Source organism: Tiliqua scincoides, chromosome 5 (assembly GCF_035046505.1).
Source record: "Tiliqua scincoides isolate rTilSci1 chromosome 5, rTilSci1.hap2, whole genome shotgun sequence".
Taxonomy (NCBI): Eukaryota; Metazoa; Chordata; class Lepidosauria; order Squamata; family Scincidae; genus Tiliqua; species Tiliqua scincoides.
In genome coordinates this window covers 107,499,253-107,517,101 of record NC_089825.1, presented here as the reverse complement: position 1 = coordinate 107,517,101, position 17,849 = coordinate 107,499,253, and the positions used below count along the sequence as shown (strand labels likewise).

Below are 17,849 nucleotides of genomic sequence, written 5' to 3'. Positions count from 1 at the left end.
GACCTGCCCCCCTCCCCCACTCAGCTCTCCTCAAACTTGCACAAGCAAAAATGGCTCCCATTGATGCTTGGGCAGCTTACCAGGACTTTATGCAGGATGTCCAATTGCCCCCCCTCCACCTTAGGATGCTATGCAGTGAGCATTCATTGGCACAGGTGCATACTACAGTGCAACAGAGGATAGGATTGGGCTATTAACCACTTTGTTACTTGAGCTGTTAAAGACATCAGTATTATACATAAAGCAATGAAAAACCCTGTCATTCCCCAAACAGTAGCAACTAACCAATCATATTGAAAGAAAGGTCTTATAGGCTATCACTTAATTTGTGTAGGTTACAATCAGATTGGTTTGTTATGGGACAAAATAATCTCAACAATCACAGTGGTTTTCTCTCTCTCTCTCCCCCTGATCAGCTCCACTGAGACTCCTGGGAGCAAACCTCTAGGAGGGCAAGAGACAGGTGAATAAAATGTTTTGCATCTGCAGAAAACCTGTTTATTGCCAATGTTGTGGGAAGCCCTAGACAAGGAGTGCCACATTTCAAAGGAGAGATGAAAATGCTTCAAGGGGAAGGGGAACGTCCTGCTGACTGCAGGAAGAGGAATTGTATCTATCTTTGAAAACACACCCTCAGGACAAAAGTACGTATATAATTTTTTCAATTTCCCCCTTCTTCTCATTCCCATTCTTTCATCTATTTCTCTCATGGTATGAAAGACCACTTATTTAGGGCTTTCAAAATGGGCCTGTTGTCCCAGTCAGAAAAATAATACTGGTCTGCCAAACAGGAGGGAGAAATATTTGGTATATATTACGCTTCCTAACTACCAACCTTTTTCGACCTCAAAGCTTTTTTTCGACGCCTCACCACTCTTCACTTCAAAGAGTGTAAGATGCATGCTTATGTGGGAGAAAGAAAGTATACCTTAGTTGTGGCTACTTTTGAATAAGAATGTGCAGGCTGTGAAGTTTGCTTCACAACAGGAGAGAAATACCTTGCCCTATTTTCCACAGGGAAAAAGAACTTTCCATCAATAATGTAGTGTAGTAACGTAGTGGGAATGCTTGTTTCCTTATCTTGGGGCTGCTTTGTGGCTGCATCAATGCTGGAAAAGTTGGCTAGGATTGGGCCCTTCATTAAATAAAATTTATGATTCCTCCTACAGGCAGCATGAAATTCCTGATTGGGGATACAATACCCAACCTTACATCCACCACTGACTTTCTGCTTCTGGAATGGTCAGAGAACCGAGAACTACAGATATTGCATTTCTTTGTGTTTCTAACTTTGTACTTGACGACCATGATTGGAAATCTTCTCATCATTACCATAGTAGTCCTTGATCATCACCTGCACACCCCCATGTACTTCTTCCTGATGAACTTAGCCCTGATGGACATGGGTACCGTTTCAGTAATTATACCCAAATCTATGGCTAATTCACTCATGAGCAGCAGAACCATTTCTTATTCTGGGTGTGTCGCTCAAACGTTCCTTTTTTTCCTCTTTGGAGGATCAGATTTTGCTCTCCTGACCATCATGGCATATGACCGTTATGTTGCCATCTGCAATCCACTACAGTATGAAGCTATTATGAACAAAGGAGCTTGCGTTCGGATGGCAGTGAGTGCATGGATTTGTAGTGTTCTCTATGCTGTTATGCACACAAGCGGCACCTTTACAATTACTTTTTGCTCCAACATTGTTGATCAGTTCTTCTGTGAAATCCCAAAGTTAATAAGACTCTCTTGTACTGATTTGTACCTAGTTGAAGTTGGGCTTCTTGTGCTTAGTTGTAGTGCAGCATCTGGATGTTTTGTCTTCATCATTACAACTTATGTGTCAATCTTCAGTGCTGTGCTCCGAATCCCTTCCGTTCAGGGGCGTCGGAAAGCCCTCTCCACTTGCCTCCCCCATGTCATCGTTGTCTCTGTGCTTACGTTCACTGGAGTTTTTGCCTATACAAAACCTCCCAGGAATACTTCACCTGATCTAGAAGTTGGTTTTGCTTTCGCATATATCATATTCCCTCCTATGCTGAATCCATTCATCTACAGCATGAGAAATAAAGAAATTCAGACAGCCTTAAGGAAGTTACTATGTCATAAGTAGTTTACCCACGCCCCCCCCCCCAATAAAGACACTAGACGGAGGCTTGGGTTTAAAATTGGGTCACTTTAGAGGCTGAGTTAACACTCAGTGCAGTAGCAGAGAACTGCTAAATAGATGTGTTTTCCAGAGGACCTCAATAATGAGGAACTCTTCATTGCCAAGAAGGAATGAAGGCTGAGAGCGTGAATTGGGACTATCTCTAGAGACGGCAGTTTCAGATATATCCCAATTTTGCTCTATGCTGGATCACATCACATCCCGGTCACCATCTTGGAGAGATTTGGATAGTTGGTGACTCCCCCCCCCCCATGGTCCACTAGATACAACATGAGAGCGAACAAAGGTTCTAAACTGTGAGTAATCAGTTCATTAAAAGGCTATAAAAGAATTGCAATCAAGAGGTTGGAAGGAGGGAAAGATGAATTTAAGATTATTTATGTTGGCTGGCAGCCACCCAGAGGGGAAAGCGGTGAACTCGGATGTAAAGAAGCCCCTGCTGAAACATTTTTTTTCTTCTTTTTGTAATAAGGGTGATTGGAAGAAAAGACGAAAGATAAGACTAAATAAATAAGGGAAGATAAAAGATCAACCTGTTGTAATGGTATGCATAGAAAAAGAATAAACAACTAACTTTTAACAGTTGAAATAATTCTACTTTCATTTTCATTGCAAAAGGCTTGGAACTGGATTTAGACCTGTTGTTGCAAGAGGTTTGAAGTTGGATTCAGGACTGAGTATTTAAAGAGATATTGATTTGACAGTGTTATTGACTTGATTTCCCCTGGGGGCTGGGGATAAGAATAGGCCCTCAGTTTTGGCTGTACTTGTTGTAAGAGGTGACTAAACAGCCACCGGGTAGATGGGACTTGTTAGCCTGGGAAGGCAACTCATCTGAGAGAAGGAAAACTCTGATCCCAAACCTCCACTGCCTTGTGGCTACATCCAGTTATGGAAAAGGCTTCAGGAGTCAACCTCAAGGCCAAATCCGGAGCCGGAGTCTCTAAGGCAGTTAATGGCTGAACACAATCACGTTCTGGCAACTCCTGCGACGCCACTGGAACCAACCATATTGGCCTCTGCCTTTCCATTGGACCATTTCAGCGATGTGGAGAGGGGGGATTTACTGCATGGGAAACAGTCTATCTTCCATATCTACTTTACCCAGGCTTCGCGCACTGGAGAGGGCACTCTGTTCCAGAACACTATTCAGAGCACGATACCATAGTCTTCCAAGACTGAAGGATGCCTACAAGATTGACTTGAACTGGACTACTGATCCACCCTTTTGGGATATAAGACTTGGATGACTTGGATTATAAAACTTGGGGATTAGCCTTATAAGAAGGTGAAGCAAGAAAATATGACTTGGTGGATTTTTTAACTGCTGGAACAATTCATTTTTGTTATTATAGCTAGAGACCTGAGACAGAGCTTTTAAAGGCACATTGATTTGAATTGATATTGGCATTGATTTGAATTGGATTATTGATCCACATTTTTTGGATATTAAATGTGGGGATTAGCCTTACAAGAAGGTGAAGCAAGATACCCTCTTCGGATATAAAATTTGGGGAATAGCCTTACAAGAAGATGGAGCAAGATATCCTTTTTGGTTATAAAACTTAGGAATTAGCCTTATAAAAAGGTGAAGTAAGAAAATCAGACTTGATAGATTTTTTAATTGCTAGATTAATGTAATTTTTGTGTCTATAAGTGTTTGTGCTTATTGAATTGTGACTATTGTGGTTTCTGAATTGATATGTTTCTAGATACTGAGATGGTCATTTTAAGGGACTAGATGGATTAAAAGAACCACTTTTTTATTAAGAATGAGAAGAATAGTAAAAAGGAAAGAATGACATCAAAAAAGAAAGTTAGTAAAACTACACCTAAGACATCACCATTAGTTGGATCACTAATTGCTACATATGCAGCTATGGAGCACAGGAGGGAAAGCCAGACTTCATTACTGGATCTGTTGAAAGATTTTAGAAATGATATGAAAGAAGAGATAGGCAAACTCTCTGAACAAATGAAGTAAATAAACTCCTCTCTGATAAGTATGCAGGATCAAATTACAAAAAATAAACAGTATGTCAAGAATTTAAAGAGAGATAAGAAAACAAATAAAAGTATGGAGGAGATAGAAAAGAGAATGGATCAAATGCAAGATGAAAACAAAGAACTAGAGACTTCTGTAATGAGACAGGGGATGGAAAAAGCAGCATTTATTATCAGAATACAGAACCTTAAAGAAAAATCTTCAGAAGACACCAGAAGTCGAATAGAAGAATGGTTGACGATGGAGTTGGAACTGGAGGAGGATCAGATTAAAGAGATAATAGATACTGCATACAGAGTCAATTCTAGATATGTAAGATTGAATAACAAGCCAAGAGAAATAGTGATAAAGTTTACGAAAAGAACTTCAAGGGATAATATATTAAAAAGATTGGAGAAAAAACAAAGAGTAGTGGGGGGAGTGCAAGTGAGTGTTTTGAGAGAAGTTCCCTGGAAAGTTTGCCAAAAAAGAACACCTTATAGAAATTTTGCTGCAATACTAAGAAGAAATAGTGTGAAATAACATTGGCAAATTCCGGAAGGCCTTCTGTTTGTTTATAAAGAGAAAAGATTTAATATAAATTCAACGATGAAAGCTCAACAATTTTTATCAAAATATGGAGAAAGCCTAGGACAGGGATAGGCAACCTTAAACACTCAAAGAGTCATTTGGACCCATTTTCTGGAGAAAAGATCTCGCCCAGAGCCAGAGGGCTGCAGCCCGCCAGGCAGTGCCGCCAGCTCTCCCTGCCTGGCCACAGGGGTCCCTGCGAAGCGCCCCCATGCCCACCACCAGCGGGGGGCAGCCATGTACTGGAGCATGGCGTTGGGCGTCTCTACCAGCAGTGGGTCCGGGCCAGGGCTGCAACAGAAGGTGGCAGGGGCTGTGGGTGGCGGGAGCCTCCCTGCCAGACACTGAACCAGGAAGCCCCTCGGGCCCCCACCCTCCCCGGCCCTGTCACACAGTTCAGCCCCCTGCCCGCTACAGGGCGAAGGGGCCGTGCCTGTGGGGAAGAGGTGCCCTGCTGCCCCCCACGGGAGGGGCCCTGCCCCTTGCACAGCAGGGTGCCTGCTTGCAGTGGAGCACAGAGGGCAGGTCCGGGAGAGCACCACCACCACCAGGGCACCCACCTGGGTGCTGGTGAGTTGGGGGCCAGGCCGGGGTGAGTGCCCCTGCACGGCTCTCTGCACGCACTCAGAGGTGCGCCCGCCCCAGATGGCAGTGCTGCAGGTGGGTGCCCTGGGGGCGGTGGCACACTCCTGGACCTGCCCTCCACACCCCACTGCGAGCAGGCGCCCTGCAGGGTGAAGGAGCCGTGCCCGTGGGGAAGAGGTGTCTGGCTGCCCCCTATGGGAGGGGCCCGCCCCCTTGCCCAGCAGGGCGCCTGCTCACAGTGGGGTGCAGAGGGAAGGTCCGGGAGAGCACCGCTGCCCCCAGGGCACCCACCTGTGCCGCTGCCATCCGGGGCTGGCGCTGCTGGTCCGGGACTGGCGCACCTCTGCGCATGTGCAGAGAGCCATGCAGGGGCGCCCACCCTGGCCCGGCCCTGCACTCACCAGCACCAGCACCCAGGTGGGTGCCCTGGGGGTGGCGGTGTTCTCCCTGACATGGAAATCCTCAGGGCTGGGCTTGCTGGGCGGCGGCTACTAGGAAGGCGCCCCACTTCCAGCCCCCACGGGCTCTATCACTTTCACCTTATAAAGGCATTCAGGCCAGATGCCGTCACCACATCCTGTGGCAAGGAGTTCCACAGACCAACCACACCACCAGTGTAAATAAGTAAACATTTATTTTAGTAAAGCTTGCTCCCAGGTAAGTGTGGACAGGATTGCAGCCTAAGGTACTTCAGTCAAACCTCAGTCAAACTAAAATAGAGGAAAATTGTTCTATACTAGCTGGATCTTCTACGGTCGCATTTAAAATTGTTTTAATCTTATACATGAAGCAAGAGCAGCCCCATGGAAAACAATATTTTAAATGATTAAAACAATCATTTAATTTTTTTGACATAAGTTGTAGGCAGAGGAGAGGAAAAATGAACAAGCAATGCAAAAACAACATGGCTTGTGTCCCTGGTGCATCAGCCTTGCTTCCATCCAAGGGGCTTACTGTTCACTTGCAATAGTTCTGTAGATCTTTTTGTCTGCAGTATCTCACATACTCCACAAAATCACTGTCAGATCCAACAAATATTTTTCCCCTCAATGGATTCAAAAAATAATCTCAACGCAACAAAATAATCTGGAGCACTAATTTTGAAAATGTATAATTTACTTCAATTACTAGGAATCGTCCTCCATCTAGGCAAATCTCACATGGAAATCTCATGTGGATTGTCCATAACCACACAATCAATGAAAGAATCTGAATGTACATATAATATACCACCTGGGTCTGTTCAAAGCTGGACTGAGGCACTACGACTATGGAGGGCTGCGGCAGTCTCATCGTCATCGCTAACTGATTTAACAAAAGACTTGGGAGCCACTGAATGAGGGAATTGCAGCCCAACTGCTCATGGGAGACACGAAAAACATTCAGAAGCAAGACTGGGCCAACATGGCAGGAATATTGATGTTTCTGCTGCTGCCAATTCTGGGCCTTCCGTTTCCTTCAGCTGATTGCAAAGCACAGCCTGTCATGTGCACCATCACCGATCCCTCCCAATTGCCTTATAAGTATCATCAGAGAGGAGGTGTCATCATTGGTGCAATTATTTCACAGTCAGCCTGCCTATTTGATGACATTTCTTTCAAGGAAAACCCCAAAAACAAGCTGATGGAGGAACTTGTGTAAGGAAATCTTCATCATTCCAGAATGTTCAGGATCTTCAGAATCAGCTTATGGTCTTTGTGTGGGGTTTTGCTTTGTTTGGAATATGCCTTGAGCTTTATTAGCATGATTCTTGTGGGGGGGGGGGGGGAGAAAGGAATATATTTGCTTTTAGATGATGTGCCTGGAATCTTGCTTGTGTCCTCTATGCACTATTCCAGCGATTTTCATTCAGTGTGGCACAAATGGTCCACAGGTGTGCCACGGGAATTTGAGGGAAGGGTCATTAATTAGTACTTTCATGTACCCGTTCAGTTAGGCAGTATGCCATTTTATTTATCCCAGCTGTATAATCCGCAGTTAAGAAGAGCCTCCATGTTGGTAAGATGTAATGCCCTTCCTTCAGCCCTTCTATGGGGCCAGTTTAAAGGGATACCTCTTTCCACAAGGCTCTGTCCTTGTGATCTGAACCATGTGGAGTCAGTTGAACACATCCTTTTGTTCTGTCCCTTGCATAAGACCCAGTGTCAGAAACATCTTATGCCCACCCTAGCACGCTTCCAAGGATGGGCAGAGGCAGATGTGCTACAAGCACTTTTGTAGGTAGAGGAGGGGGAAACTCTTATCAACATCTCATGCTTTGTCGCCACAGTCATAAGTATGTGGGAAATGAGACTGGAAGCTTAGCCCTGTATGAGATCACTTAATGGGGGCACTATTGGATTTTTTGTGTGTGTGCCATGTGCCACTTTGTGTAATAAAGTGTAAATTTGAATAAATTTACATAAGTTAGCATAAATGAATATATTAAAGACGAACTTATATGAATGAATCAAGGTCTTGCAATAGCTCAAGGCCTATAAAAGGCCTTGTACAAAGCAAGGCTGGTCTTTCCTTTGCTGCCACTACAGCATCACAGACATGAAACAGCAAGAAGTGGAGGGAGCCCTCATCCCACAGCTCATGTGAGAGGTCTAACAGTCGCCCACATGCTGCGAGCAGTTGCGTCGGGCCAGTGTGGGCTCCAACAAAACTCTGGAGGGCCAGAGGGTCATTGGAAACTGGGGGCTTCCTGAGGGCCGCATTGAGAGGCCTCGAGGGCCGCATGTGGCCCCAGGGCTGGGGTTTGGGCACCCCTGCTCTATGTTGTTGTATTTATGACATAGATTCATGTGTCCTTCAGGCAGAACTGACTTCTGTGGCACATAGTTAAGTGCCTTCTAACAAGCCAAGCCACTGGCCCACATATTTCAACTCTGTCAACCACATCTGCTAGCAGAACTCCATGTTTTCTTTCTCTGCCCTACCTGGAGCATCCAGGGGCTGAGCCAGGTACTTTGTGCATGTAACTTATGTGCTGTACCACTGAAATCCCTTCTGATAATTAACACCAGGTAATTTCAGGGCTTCCTCGGTACCTCTGCAGATCTCAGGCACTGTCATTGTCTATCCTTTAATCAAATATCAAATATTGTGAGCTACTTATATTCTGTGGGTAATAGGGCTGGATTTCAAATCACATGAATGCTCTCCTTTTCCCACTATTTTCTGAGCGTGTTCTTAAATCATAGTATATCTGTGAGTCTTGCTGTAAATGAGGTCCTATCAGAATACGCCGAGTACATTTTCAATTTTGTGATATATGTTCCTTGTTATACTTTAAAGAATATCCATGGAGGGTAATTTTATTTTATATTTTATTTTATATTTTATTTTATATTTCTTTTTCCGTATTATGTGTAGAGCATGTAGGACAAAGAAAATCCTGGGAAAACACTGAAGAATTTTATGATATACTTAGAAGTTAGAAAGGATAATCTGTTTCATGCAAAATCTCCTTTAGTTCAGTTCCAAAGAATTATCAACTTGTCCTGTCCTTGGTATTTGCTGTGAAGGAGATCAATGAGAACCCGAAGATCCTGCCCAACGTCAGCCTGGGCTTCCACATTTATGACAGTTATGCGAATGCAAGGATGACACACCAGAACACCCTAAAACTTCTTTCCACTCAAGAAAGGATTGTCCCCAACTTCAAATGTGACAAGCACCAGCATCTGATCGCTGTCATTGGGGGACATGATTCTCAAATCTCCCTTCACATGGCTACCCAATTAGGCATCTACTAGATTCCACAGGTACAGCTGCATGTGAGCCAGGAAGGCTTTGAATCACTGAGCGCATTTATCCTTTCACCTCTGCTCAGTGATATTCATGAATTTATATGGCTGATGTGGATTTGGCAAAAATGAAATATTCTTCATGAAAACATTGGCTCTTAGGGGGTATTTCTCATTTATTCTTCCCCAGATGAATGGTTAGACCAGTGGTTTCCAAACTTTTTAGCACCAGGACCCACTTTTTTAAACAACACTCTATTGGGACCTACCTAGGTTTTCCAGACTTTTTAAAAAGGACATCTAGAAAGACCCTCAGAAAAAAGACCCTCAAATATTCATCTTCCTATATTTACACATACTTGCAAACTTCAGGAGCTCAACCCCTTGCCCCAATTAGCAGCTATCTTGCAAACTGCAGGAGCAGAGCTCTTTGCAGGGTAATTAGTAGCTACACAATCTGATTTTTGAATAGCCTCAGGGCTTGAGGCAATCAGTTATCTGAGCTTTCTATCAGCCTTTGGCGACCCACCAAAAATCAGGTTGCGAACCACAGTTTGGACACCACTGAGTTCCTTAGCACTCTGATGGCTGTTACCGTTTACCACACAGCTCAGAATCATTTGGACTCTCTCTGGAAAAGTTTTAGAAGTTGTTAGTTCAAAAGCTATAGGTGTAACACACTGATAAGTACAGAAAAAAGGAATTAAGGACAGAAAATGTCACCATCATACATTTTTCAAGTGCATAAAGATGCAGCAAAAGAGATATTTCATGAATTTACAGCCAAATCCTATATGTGGGGCACTGCCAGCAGAACACTTGTTCCACCATTGAAGCTGGCAGGATCCAAGTGGACTTGCCTGGATCCTGACAGAAGTTGTGCAATGGTGCTTTGCACTCTGGCACCCCCAGAGAGCGCAACAAAGCCCCCAGCATTGTTCCCGGCAGCCGTGCATGTGGACCAGTGGCGAGACCTCTGCCTCTTGCCTCTTGCAACAGTGAATCTCTGTCCACTGGCATGAGGTGAGTTGGCAGTGGGAAAGAGCAATGGAAGGATGGGGAAGGATTGCAGTTGTTTCTTTGTGGGAAGTGTAGAGGAACAGGAGGCAGGAGGGAATGGGTCTGGTGGCAATGGCATATCCCCACTGAGATCAGGACAGCCCCCTCCTTGTGAAGGGCTGTGATTGCTAGTGCAAGCCTTCCATTGTTTTAGTTTCACCCGAAATATTTTACCAGCCTCTGTTCATTGCTTTTGTAGCTTTGGTGTTTCTCTGTAATGTTGCTTTGGCTGATTTTACTGCAATGATGATTTTGGCTGACTGATTCAGAGCCCAATCTTATCCTTCCCTCCCCCCATCATCGCCGTGTTGCCAAACTGGCGAATGCTGCATCCATGGTGGGGGGGGGGGAGGAGAGGAGGCTTCAGCAGGGAAAGGGGATTGTAAACTTTCCTTCCCCCTGTATAAGCCTCCCAATCCACAATGGGTCTCCTCAGACCTTCAAGTTCGAGGAGAGAAATAGCTCAGGGAAGCTGCTATCGGAAGGGATAAGATCCATCGTGGTCTCCCATGACTGATCCTCCCTCTCCGTGGCCTCCCCTCCCCCATTGTGCCTCCCTCCCTCCCTGGTTCCACCCCTCCCTGCTTCCATTCCGCCCTCCTGCCTCCCCCATCACCATGCCTCCTCCAGCGAGCAGCGATTCCCTCACTAGTGGGGGTGGGAAGGCCTCCCCACCGGTGCTCCCCACAGCATGCTAACTTGTGTGCCATGGGAGCATCTTTTGGAACAGGCACTGGCTGCTTTACAACAGTCGTCACCGTCAAGAGGAGCCTCGCTGCATTTGGGCAGCAAGGGAAAGATTGGGCCATCATTCATATTTCTAAACTGTGCTGAGCTTTCCATTCAGCTTTGAAAGTTGGGACATTTAAAAAACATTGAAATGTTCACACATTTTCCAATAATTTGTATTACTTCCATGGAAGCTTTCTTCTGCTTCAGAACTGGGTTTCATCACAGTAGCTGTTTGGTCAGATTCATTAGTCTCTTTTGAAATGCTTTACTTTTTTATTCCTTAGATTGCATACTGTACATTAGCTCCAGTGGTGAATGTTAAACTGCAGCTTCCTTCCTTTTACCGGATGGTCCCCAATGAAGCACATCAGTACAGAGGGATTGTTCGTCTACTTCAACATTTCCAATGGAAGTGGGTTGCAATCCTTGCATCAGATGATGACAATGGGGAAAACTTTGTGAGCATCATGACGTAAATGCTTTCTGAACATGGAATCTGTACAGCCTTCAGTGAAAAAATGTGAGTTCTATCTCAACTGACAGAAGCAGCACAAATGTTACATGCCATTGATGAAACAGACTCAGCTGTGTCCACACTCATGTCACGAATCAAATCTGAAATCAACGTATATATAGTAAATGCAGAGATTGAGACGATGTCAACTTTGAAATGGGTGATATATTTTTATATGATGATGGAAGGTATTACAGAGTTTTTGAGAGGGAATGTGTGGATTATGACAGCTCAGTTTGGTTTCTTGACACCACAAATTAACAGGGATTTCAACATACAAGTCTTCCATGGTGCCTTGTCTTTTGCAGTTCACTCTAATGAAGTGTTGGGCTTTACGGAATTCCTTCAGTCCCTGCATCCTGACACACAAAACGGAGATGATTTTATTAGGACCTTCTGGGAACAGACGTTTGGCTGCTTTTTTTCTGATTCTGAAGAGGGTGAAGACAGCAGCGATGCTTGTACTGGCCAAGAGAGGTTGGAGAGTCTCCCAAGTACTCTTTTTGAAATTAGCACGACTGGCCACAGCTATAGCATTTACAGTGCAGTCTATGCTGTAGCACATGCATTGCAAAATATGTCTTCATTGAAAACCAAACCCAGAGCAACTTGGGACAAATGTAAATTGTTTCCTCTGAATCTGCAATGTAATCAGGTAATATCTCAATTGTAACTCAGCTCTCATGTTCATGATGATATTAGAAGAGTAGAGAATTAAAACCAGTCCAGAATGGTAGTCTTTGAAAGTGGATCAATCAAAAGTCTGCAAACGTTTGGAAGTATTGTCAGAACTATGAGTCATTTGTGTGCAGTCAAATTAGGCAAGGTCCAGGCAGCTCAATGAGAACCCCATTTAGGTCAACTTCCTGTATTACATGGTGACCCACTAGATGCCTCACGGAGTGTACAAGACAACACAATGCCTATATCCTGTTGCCACTCCCCAGTTTCTTACATTCACAAATAGGCTACCTTACTTTTCAAAATGACACTCTATTGGAACCCAACCAGATTTATGAGGCTAAAAAAAAGTACCAGCTGGTCAAGCTGTTATCTTTTTAACTATTTGGGAGAGGGGCACCTGGAGTGTTTGCTGAGCTCCATGTTTATCAAATAGGGACCATTCTGATGGCCTTGCATCCTTCCCCACCTGCCCTTCAAAGTGGACCAAGGCATGGTCACCTACTCATGAGCAAACATGTATATGCTGCTCTGTTTTGGTTTCCTTAGGACTTTTTTTCCTTATCAACTATCAACTTTTCAGTTTTGTGTCCCACTAAAATTAGACCATGACCCACTGGGGGGTCCCAACCCATAGTTTGGGAACCATTTTTCTAGATTAAACACACCAATATTTTCTACTTCTCTAGAATAAGGATCTACATCAAAGTACAGATGCTTATAAATGGTAGGGGACCATTGAAACAAAAGTTCTTGAAAAGTGTCTTTACTTCTTTCACCCTAGTTTCTTCCTTTCCTGAGAAACATTTCATTTAACAACAGTGCTGGAGACACAGTGTCTTTTGATGAGGAGGGTGAGTTAGTAGGTGGATTTGACCTGATCAATTGGGTGACTTTCCCCAACCAGTCCTTCTTGAGAGTGAAAACGGGAATGATGGATCCATGGGCTTTTCCTGACAAAGAGTTCACCATTACTGAGGAGGTCATCACATGGCACTACATGTTTAATCAGGTGAGATCTGTCTGTAGGCATAAGATAGAAAGAGAAATGGGGAATGTTCCTGTACTTTTTCATGATCCTTGATAGTCACTCTCACCCTTCTAAGGAATTCCATTCAGTCACAAATGGGCTTAATTCTAGGCAATTCTTAGGCACCTGTAGATTTAGGGCACACTGAACAGAGGCACTGATTCCAAAGACAAAAGGCTACAACGGCCCACATCTCCAACACCAAAGGCCCAAACCTATCTGAACACTGCAGCAACATCACATGCATGCCAGCCCATCATCTGGCATATCCCAAGCCCTGGCCAGTGAGAGGGGAGGCAGTGAAGAGTGAGCCATGGGTCATGACCACATACACAGCCAGTCACAGCCATCGGTTGTTGGTCAATGTTCATGTGTGGTTTGGTTGCCTGCACAGCTGTGGACAGGTGACCCAGTTGTGCCTGCACAGCTGCTGTGCAGTTGACAACAGGTCATCAAACTGAATACATTTTGCAAAAGCCCCCTTAAGGTTCAAGTCAAATGTTCCATGTTCTGTAGGAAAGTAGCAGCAGCAATACATGTCCTCCTTTCTTTATATCCAGGTTCTGCCTATTGCTCTGTGCAATGACCACTGCTATCCAGGTGACAGCAGAAAGAAGAAGGAAGGGAAGCCATTTTGTTGCTATGACTGTGACCCATGTCCAGCAGGGAAGATTTCAGACCAGAAGGGTAGGGAAAATAATGTGTCATATAATCCCACAATATAGATATTGCACTGTTTTTTTTCTTTTTTGGTCTCTCTGCTTCCATGCACCTCAGTTCAGAAACTATCAAGCACTTACTAAACATTCAATTTAATAAGTGCTTAGCAGTGATGTGCCTCTTCTCCGGAAATTAAATAGCAGTGGGACTGGCAACTTATTGCAACTTATTGGAACACTGCTATGGGGGAGGGGAATATTCGGGTGTTCTCTTGTCTTGTTGTTCTTTGTCATGTGCTTCTCAGGGCACTTCTCACAACAAAAGGATCTCCTTCTATTACATCTTCATCTCCACCATTACCGGTTGAGCACCCCTTATGTGGAATTTCAAAATACGGAATATTCCAAAATACAGAACATTTTTGGGCGCCAACATAACTTTTTGTTTTACTTTTTTGCCTAAAGAAATAAAAACACAAACTCTGTTTCCTGCACATAATTATTACAAAATATTGTATAAAATTACCTTCAGGCTATGTGTATAAGGGGTATTTGAAACATAAATGAATTTTGTGTTTAGACTTGGGCCCCATCCCCAAGATCTCTCATTATGTATATGCAAGTATTTTGAAATATGGAAAAAACCTGAAATCTAAAACATTTCTGGTCCCAAGAATTCAGATAAGGGATGGCCAACTTGTACAAGAATTATTTTATTCTTCAGACTGTCCTCTCACATATCCTATGATGCACTTTCCAATCCCTTTTTCTGTTGTACTAATTCAGTCAAACATAATCCGTAACTCAACAGAATTGCTATTGTTGGAGCATTGCTTCTTTATTCATCAGCACGTACTCTCCCACAGCCATTGTACACAGGAGAGGTATGATGAAATGCCTTCAGTAGAGCAGCAGGATTCTCACCCTTGTATGTCAGACACCACCATTCCCACATACCTGCATATGGAGACCAGAGAGGCCCATGCTTGGTGTGCAGTTACCATGTTTTGTGTTGCTTTACATAAGCAACATTTCAAAGAAAAGTAGATTGAGTTACAAATACCAAAATTTAAGGATGGATCTATCCACTTAAGTAGATATAGGGCAATAGAAGGAAAAGATGGCATGGCTAATTCATTCACAGCCCAGTCCTAAAGGCAGTGTCACCGCCGAATTTGGTGGCACCAAAGCAACGATTGTTGGATTCTTCAGCCCAGCAGCAGCCGCTGGAAGGGGAAGGTCCCAATCCCTGCAATGGGGCTTCTCAAGTCTGTGCCAGCTATGTTTCTGGCGCAGACTTGAGAGTCTCTGTGTTGGGCACAAGAGTTCAGGATCCAGCAGAACAGAACTTACCTAGCTCATACCTGGCTCCAGGCTGCATTTGGCTGCACTGAACCCAGCACCAACTGGCACTGGGCCAGTGCTGTCTTGACATGGGGTTTGTGGGCATGCCTTGCAGCATGTTTGTGACACCCAGTGCCTGTGGTACACTTGTATACTGTCAGTGCTGAAGAGCTGAGGACTGGGCTCTAAAACTGCAGTTCTAATTTTTTTTTCAGATGTGGACGACTGTTCCAAATGCCCAGAAGGTCAGTTTCCAAACAAGAACCGGAATGACTGTCTTCCTAAGGATCTGCATTTTCTCTCTTTCTTGGAACCTTTGGGAATGGTATTAAGTGCCTTGGCTTTGTCTTTTTCCTTGATCACAGCTTTGGTCCTCAGGATTTTCCTCAAGAACCAGGACACTCCCATTGTCAAAGCCAACAACAGAGACCTCACCTACTCCCTGCTTATCTCCTTATTGCTCTGCTTCCTCTGTAGTTTTCTATTCATTGGGAAGCCTCATGAACTGACCTGCTATTTGTGACAATCTTTTTTTGGTCTCATCTTCTCAGTGGCTGTTTCTTGTGTCTTGGCCAAAACTATCACTGTGGTTCTGGCTTTCATGGCCACCAAGCCAGGTTCTAGCCTGAGGAAGTGGGTGGGGAAAAGACTGGCCAACTCCATTCTTCTTGGTTGCTCCCTGATCTGTGCTGTGTGGCTCTGCACTGCTCCTCCATTCCCTCATTTGGACATGAACTCTTTGGCTGAAGAGATTGTAGTGGAGTGCAATGAAGGCTCCATCACCATGTTCTATTGTGTTCTGGGCTACCTGGGATTTCTGGCTACGGTCAGCTTCACTGTGGCTTTCCTAGCTAGGAAATTGCCAAATAGTTTCAATGAAGCCAAGTTCATCACCTTCAGCATGCTGGTATTTTGCAGTGTGTGGGTGTCCTTCATTCCCCCCTATCTGAGCACCAAGGGGAAATCCATGGTGGCTGTGGAGATCTTCTCCATCTTGGCCTCTAGTGCTGGCTTGCTGGGCTGTATCTTTTTCCCCAAATGCTACATAATTCTCCTAAGACCTGAACTGAACAGCAAGGATCAACTTATAAGGAGAAATTACTAAGAATGCGTTTCATTTCTTCCCCATTTGGTATTATCTGGAAGTAAACATGGTCAAAATATGTATGTTCACCCCACTCTGAGTCCTGCTACCAAATGGGTAACTAGTTCCAGAGGTACAAAATAGACGTTGTTCACTCCCTACAGTAGGCTTCTGTAGGAATACAAACTTCTGTATTTTACATTAGTAAAAGTGTCTAAGCATTTTTTTCAAAGGAGTTCAGACATGTTTCAAATAGACCAACCAAGATTTTACCAAAGTCCTAGTTATCCGGTCTTGATCAGATCCCTCAAAACAAGAAAAAAAGAAAAATAATGTCACTAGCACAGCACTAAATATAGTAAAAGGTTCATAGCAATTGTTTTCTCCTGAAGTTCTGAGCTACGAAAAAGTCAAATAGGCCGTTAGCACAGTGCTCCGCCCCGCTTTGTGCAGGCAGGCTGATGGGGCAGGCTCCCATTGGCCCACGCAATTTGGCAGGTAGGGAACTAAGCTTGCGTGGGCAATTCCTGGCTGCTTGAGCTCAGTCTGGGAGCAGCAGCGACCCCACCCGCACTCCCTTGGCACAGTCTGAGACTAGCTGGTTGCTGTTGCAGGGCTGGGTAGGAATTTTTTGCTGTCACCTTGTTTGGCTGTAGATCTGTGACAGATCAGGAGAGAGATCTTGGGGTGGTGGTGGACAGGTCGATGAAAGTGTCGACCCAGTGTGTGGCAGCAGTAAAGAAGGCCAATTCTATGCTTGGAATCATTAGAAAAGGTATTGAGAACAAAACGGCTAATATTATAATGCCGTTGTACAAATAGATGGTAAGGCCACACCTGGAGTATTGTGTCCAGTTCTGGTCACCACATCTCAAAAAAGACATAGTGGAAATGGAAAAGGTGCAAAAGAGGGTAACTAAGATGATTGCTGGGCTGGGGGACCATCCTTATGAGGAAAGGCTACGGCGTTTGGGCCTCTTCAGCCTAGAAAAGACATTAATATTTACCATTTCTCAAAACTCCAAGGCAGTGATGCTTTTAAAATGTACTGAACCAATAAAAGAAAATGTTTTCTTCCAATGTACTCTTCCTACTTCTCCCAATGTAGCTGAAGAGCATCTCATTCAACAACAGTGCAGGAGACATGGTGTCTTTAAATGAGGAGGGTGAATTAGCAGGTGGATTTGACCTGATCAACTGGGTGACTTTCCCAAACCAGTCCTTCTTAAGGGTGAAAGCAGGAACGATAGATCCACAGGCTCTCCCTGGCAAAGAGATCACTACTATTGAGGAGGCCATCACATGGCACAGCAGGTTTAATCAGGTGGAAACTAACTATAGATTGTAAGATGGAAAGCTAGGTAGGAAAAGTTTTAGCTTTGATAATCCTTCTCACCCTTCTGAGGAATTCCGCCCCAACTAGGGTTAACTCATTTTTTGTTTGACACTTTTAGGTTTAAGTCACCTTAAACACCATGGTAGTTATTCCAAGGACATTGTCAAATAGCATTAGTGCCATTCCTATCCAACTTTCCAGTGCCAATGAGGCTGCAATGCAGTCCCAAGGTAAGGGAACAAACATTCCCTTGCCTTGAGGAGGCCTCAGTGACTGCCCCGCTACACTGCAAGATGCATCACATGCCCTGTTGGTGTGGTTGCATCAGTGCTGGAACATTGAA

The 17,849-nt window shown here is 44.3% G+C and overlaps 1 protein-coding gene and 1 pseudogene across 1 annotated transcript; both read left to right on the top strand.

Annotated features, from left to right (window-relative positions):
* The first annotated feature begins 1,174 nt into the window (after positions 1-1,174).
* Positions 1,175-2,116, top strand: LOC136653015 (olfactory receptor 14A16-like). Its single transcript, XM_066629940.1, has one exon. It carries the CDS (start codon positions 1,175-1,177, stop codon positions 2,114-2,116), a length of 942 nt encoding a protein of 313 aa, XP_066486037.1.
* A 2,212-nt stretch (positions 2,117-4,328) lies between these two features.
* LOC136653014 (vomeronasal type-2 receptor 26-like) lies at positions 4,329-16,191 on the top strand (annotated as a pseudogene).
* Positions 16,192-17,849: the final 1,658 nt, after the last annotated feature.

Bases quoted from the DNA above. Each gene is read 5' to 3' on its own strand.
- LOC136653015 (XM_066629940.1), top strand. From the start codon at position 1,175: ATGAAATTCCTGATTGGGGATACAATACCCAACCTTACATCCACCACT.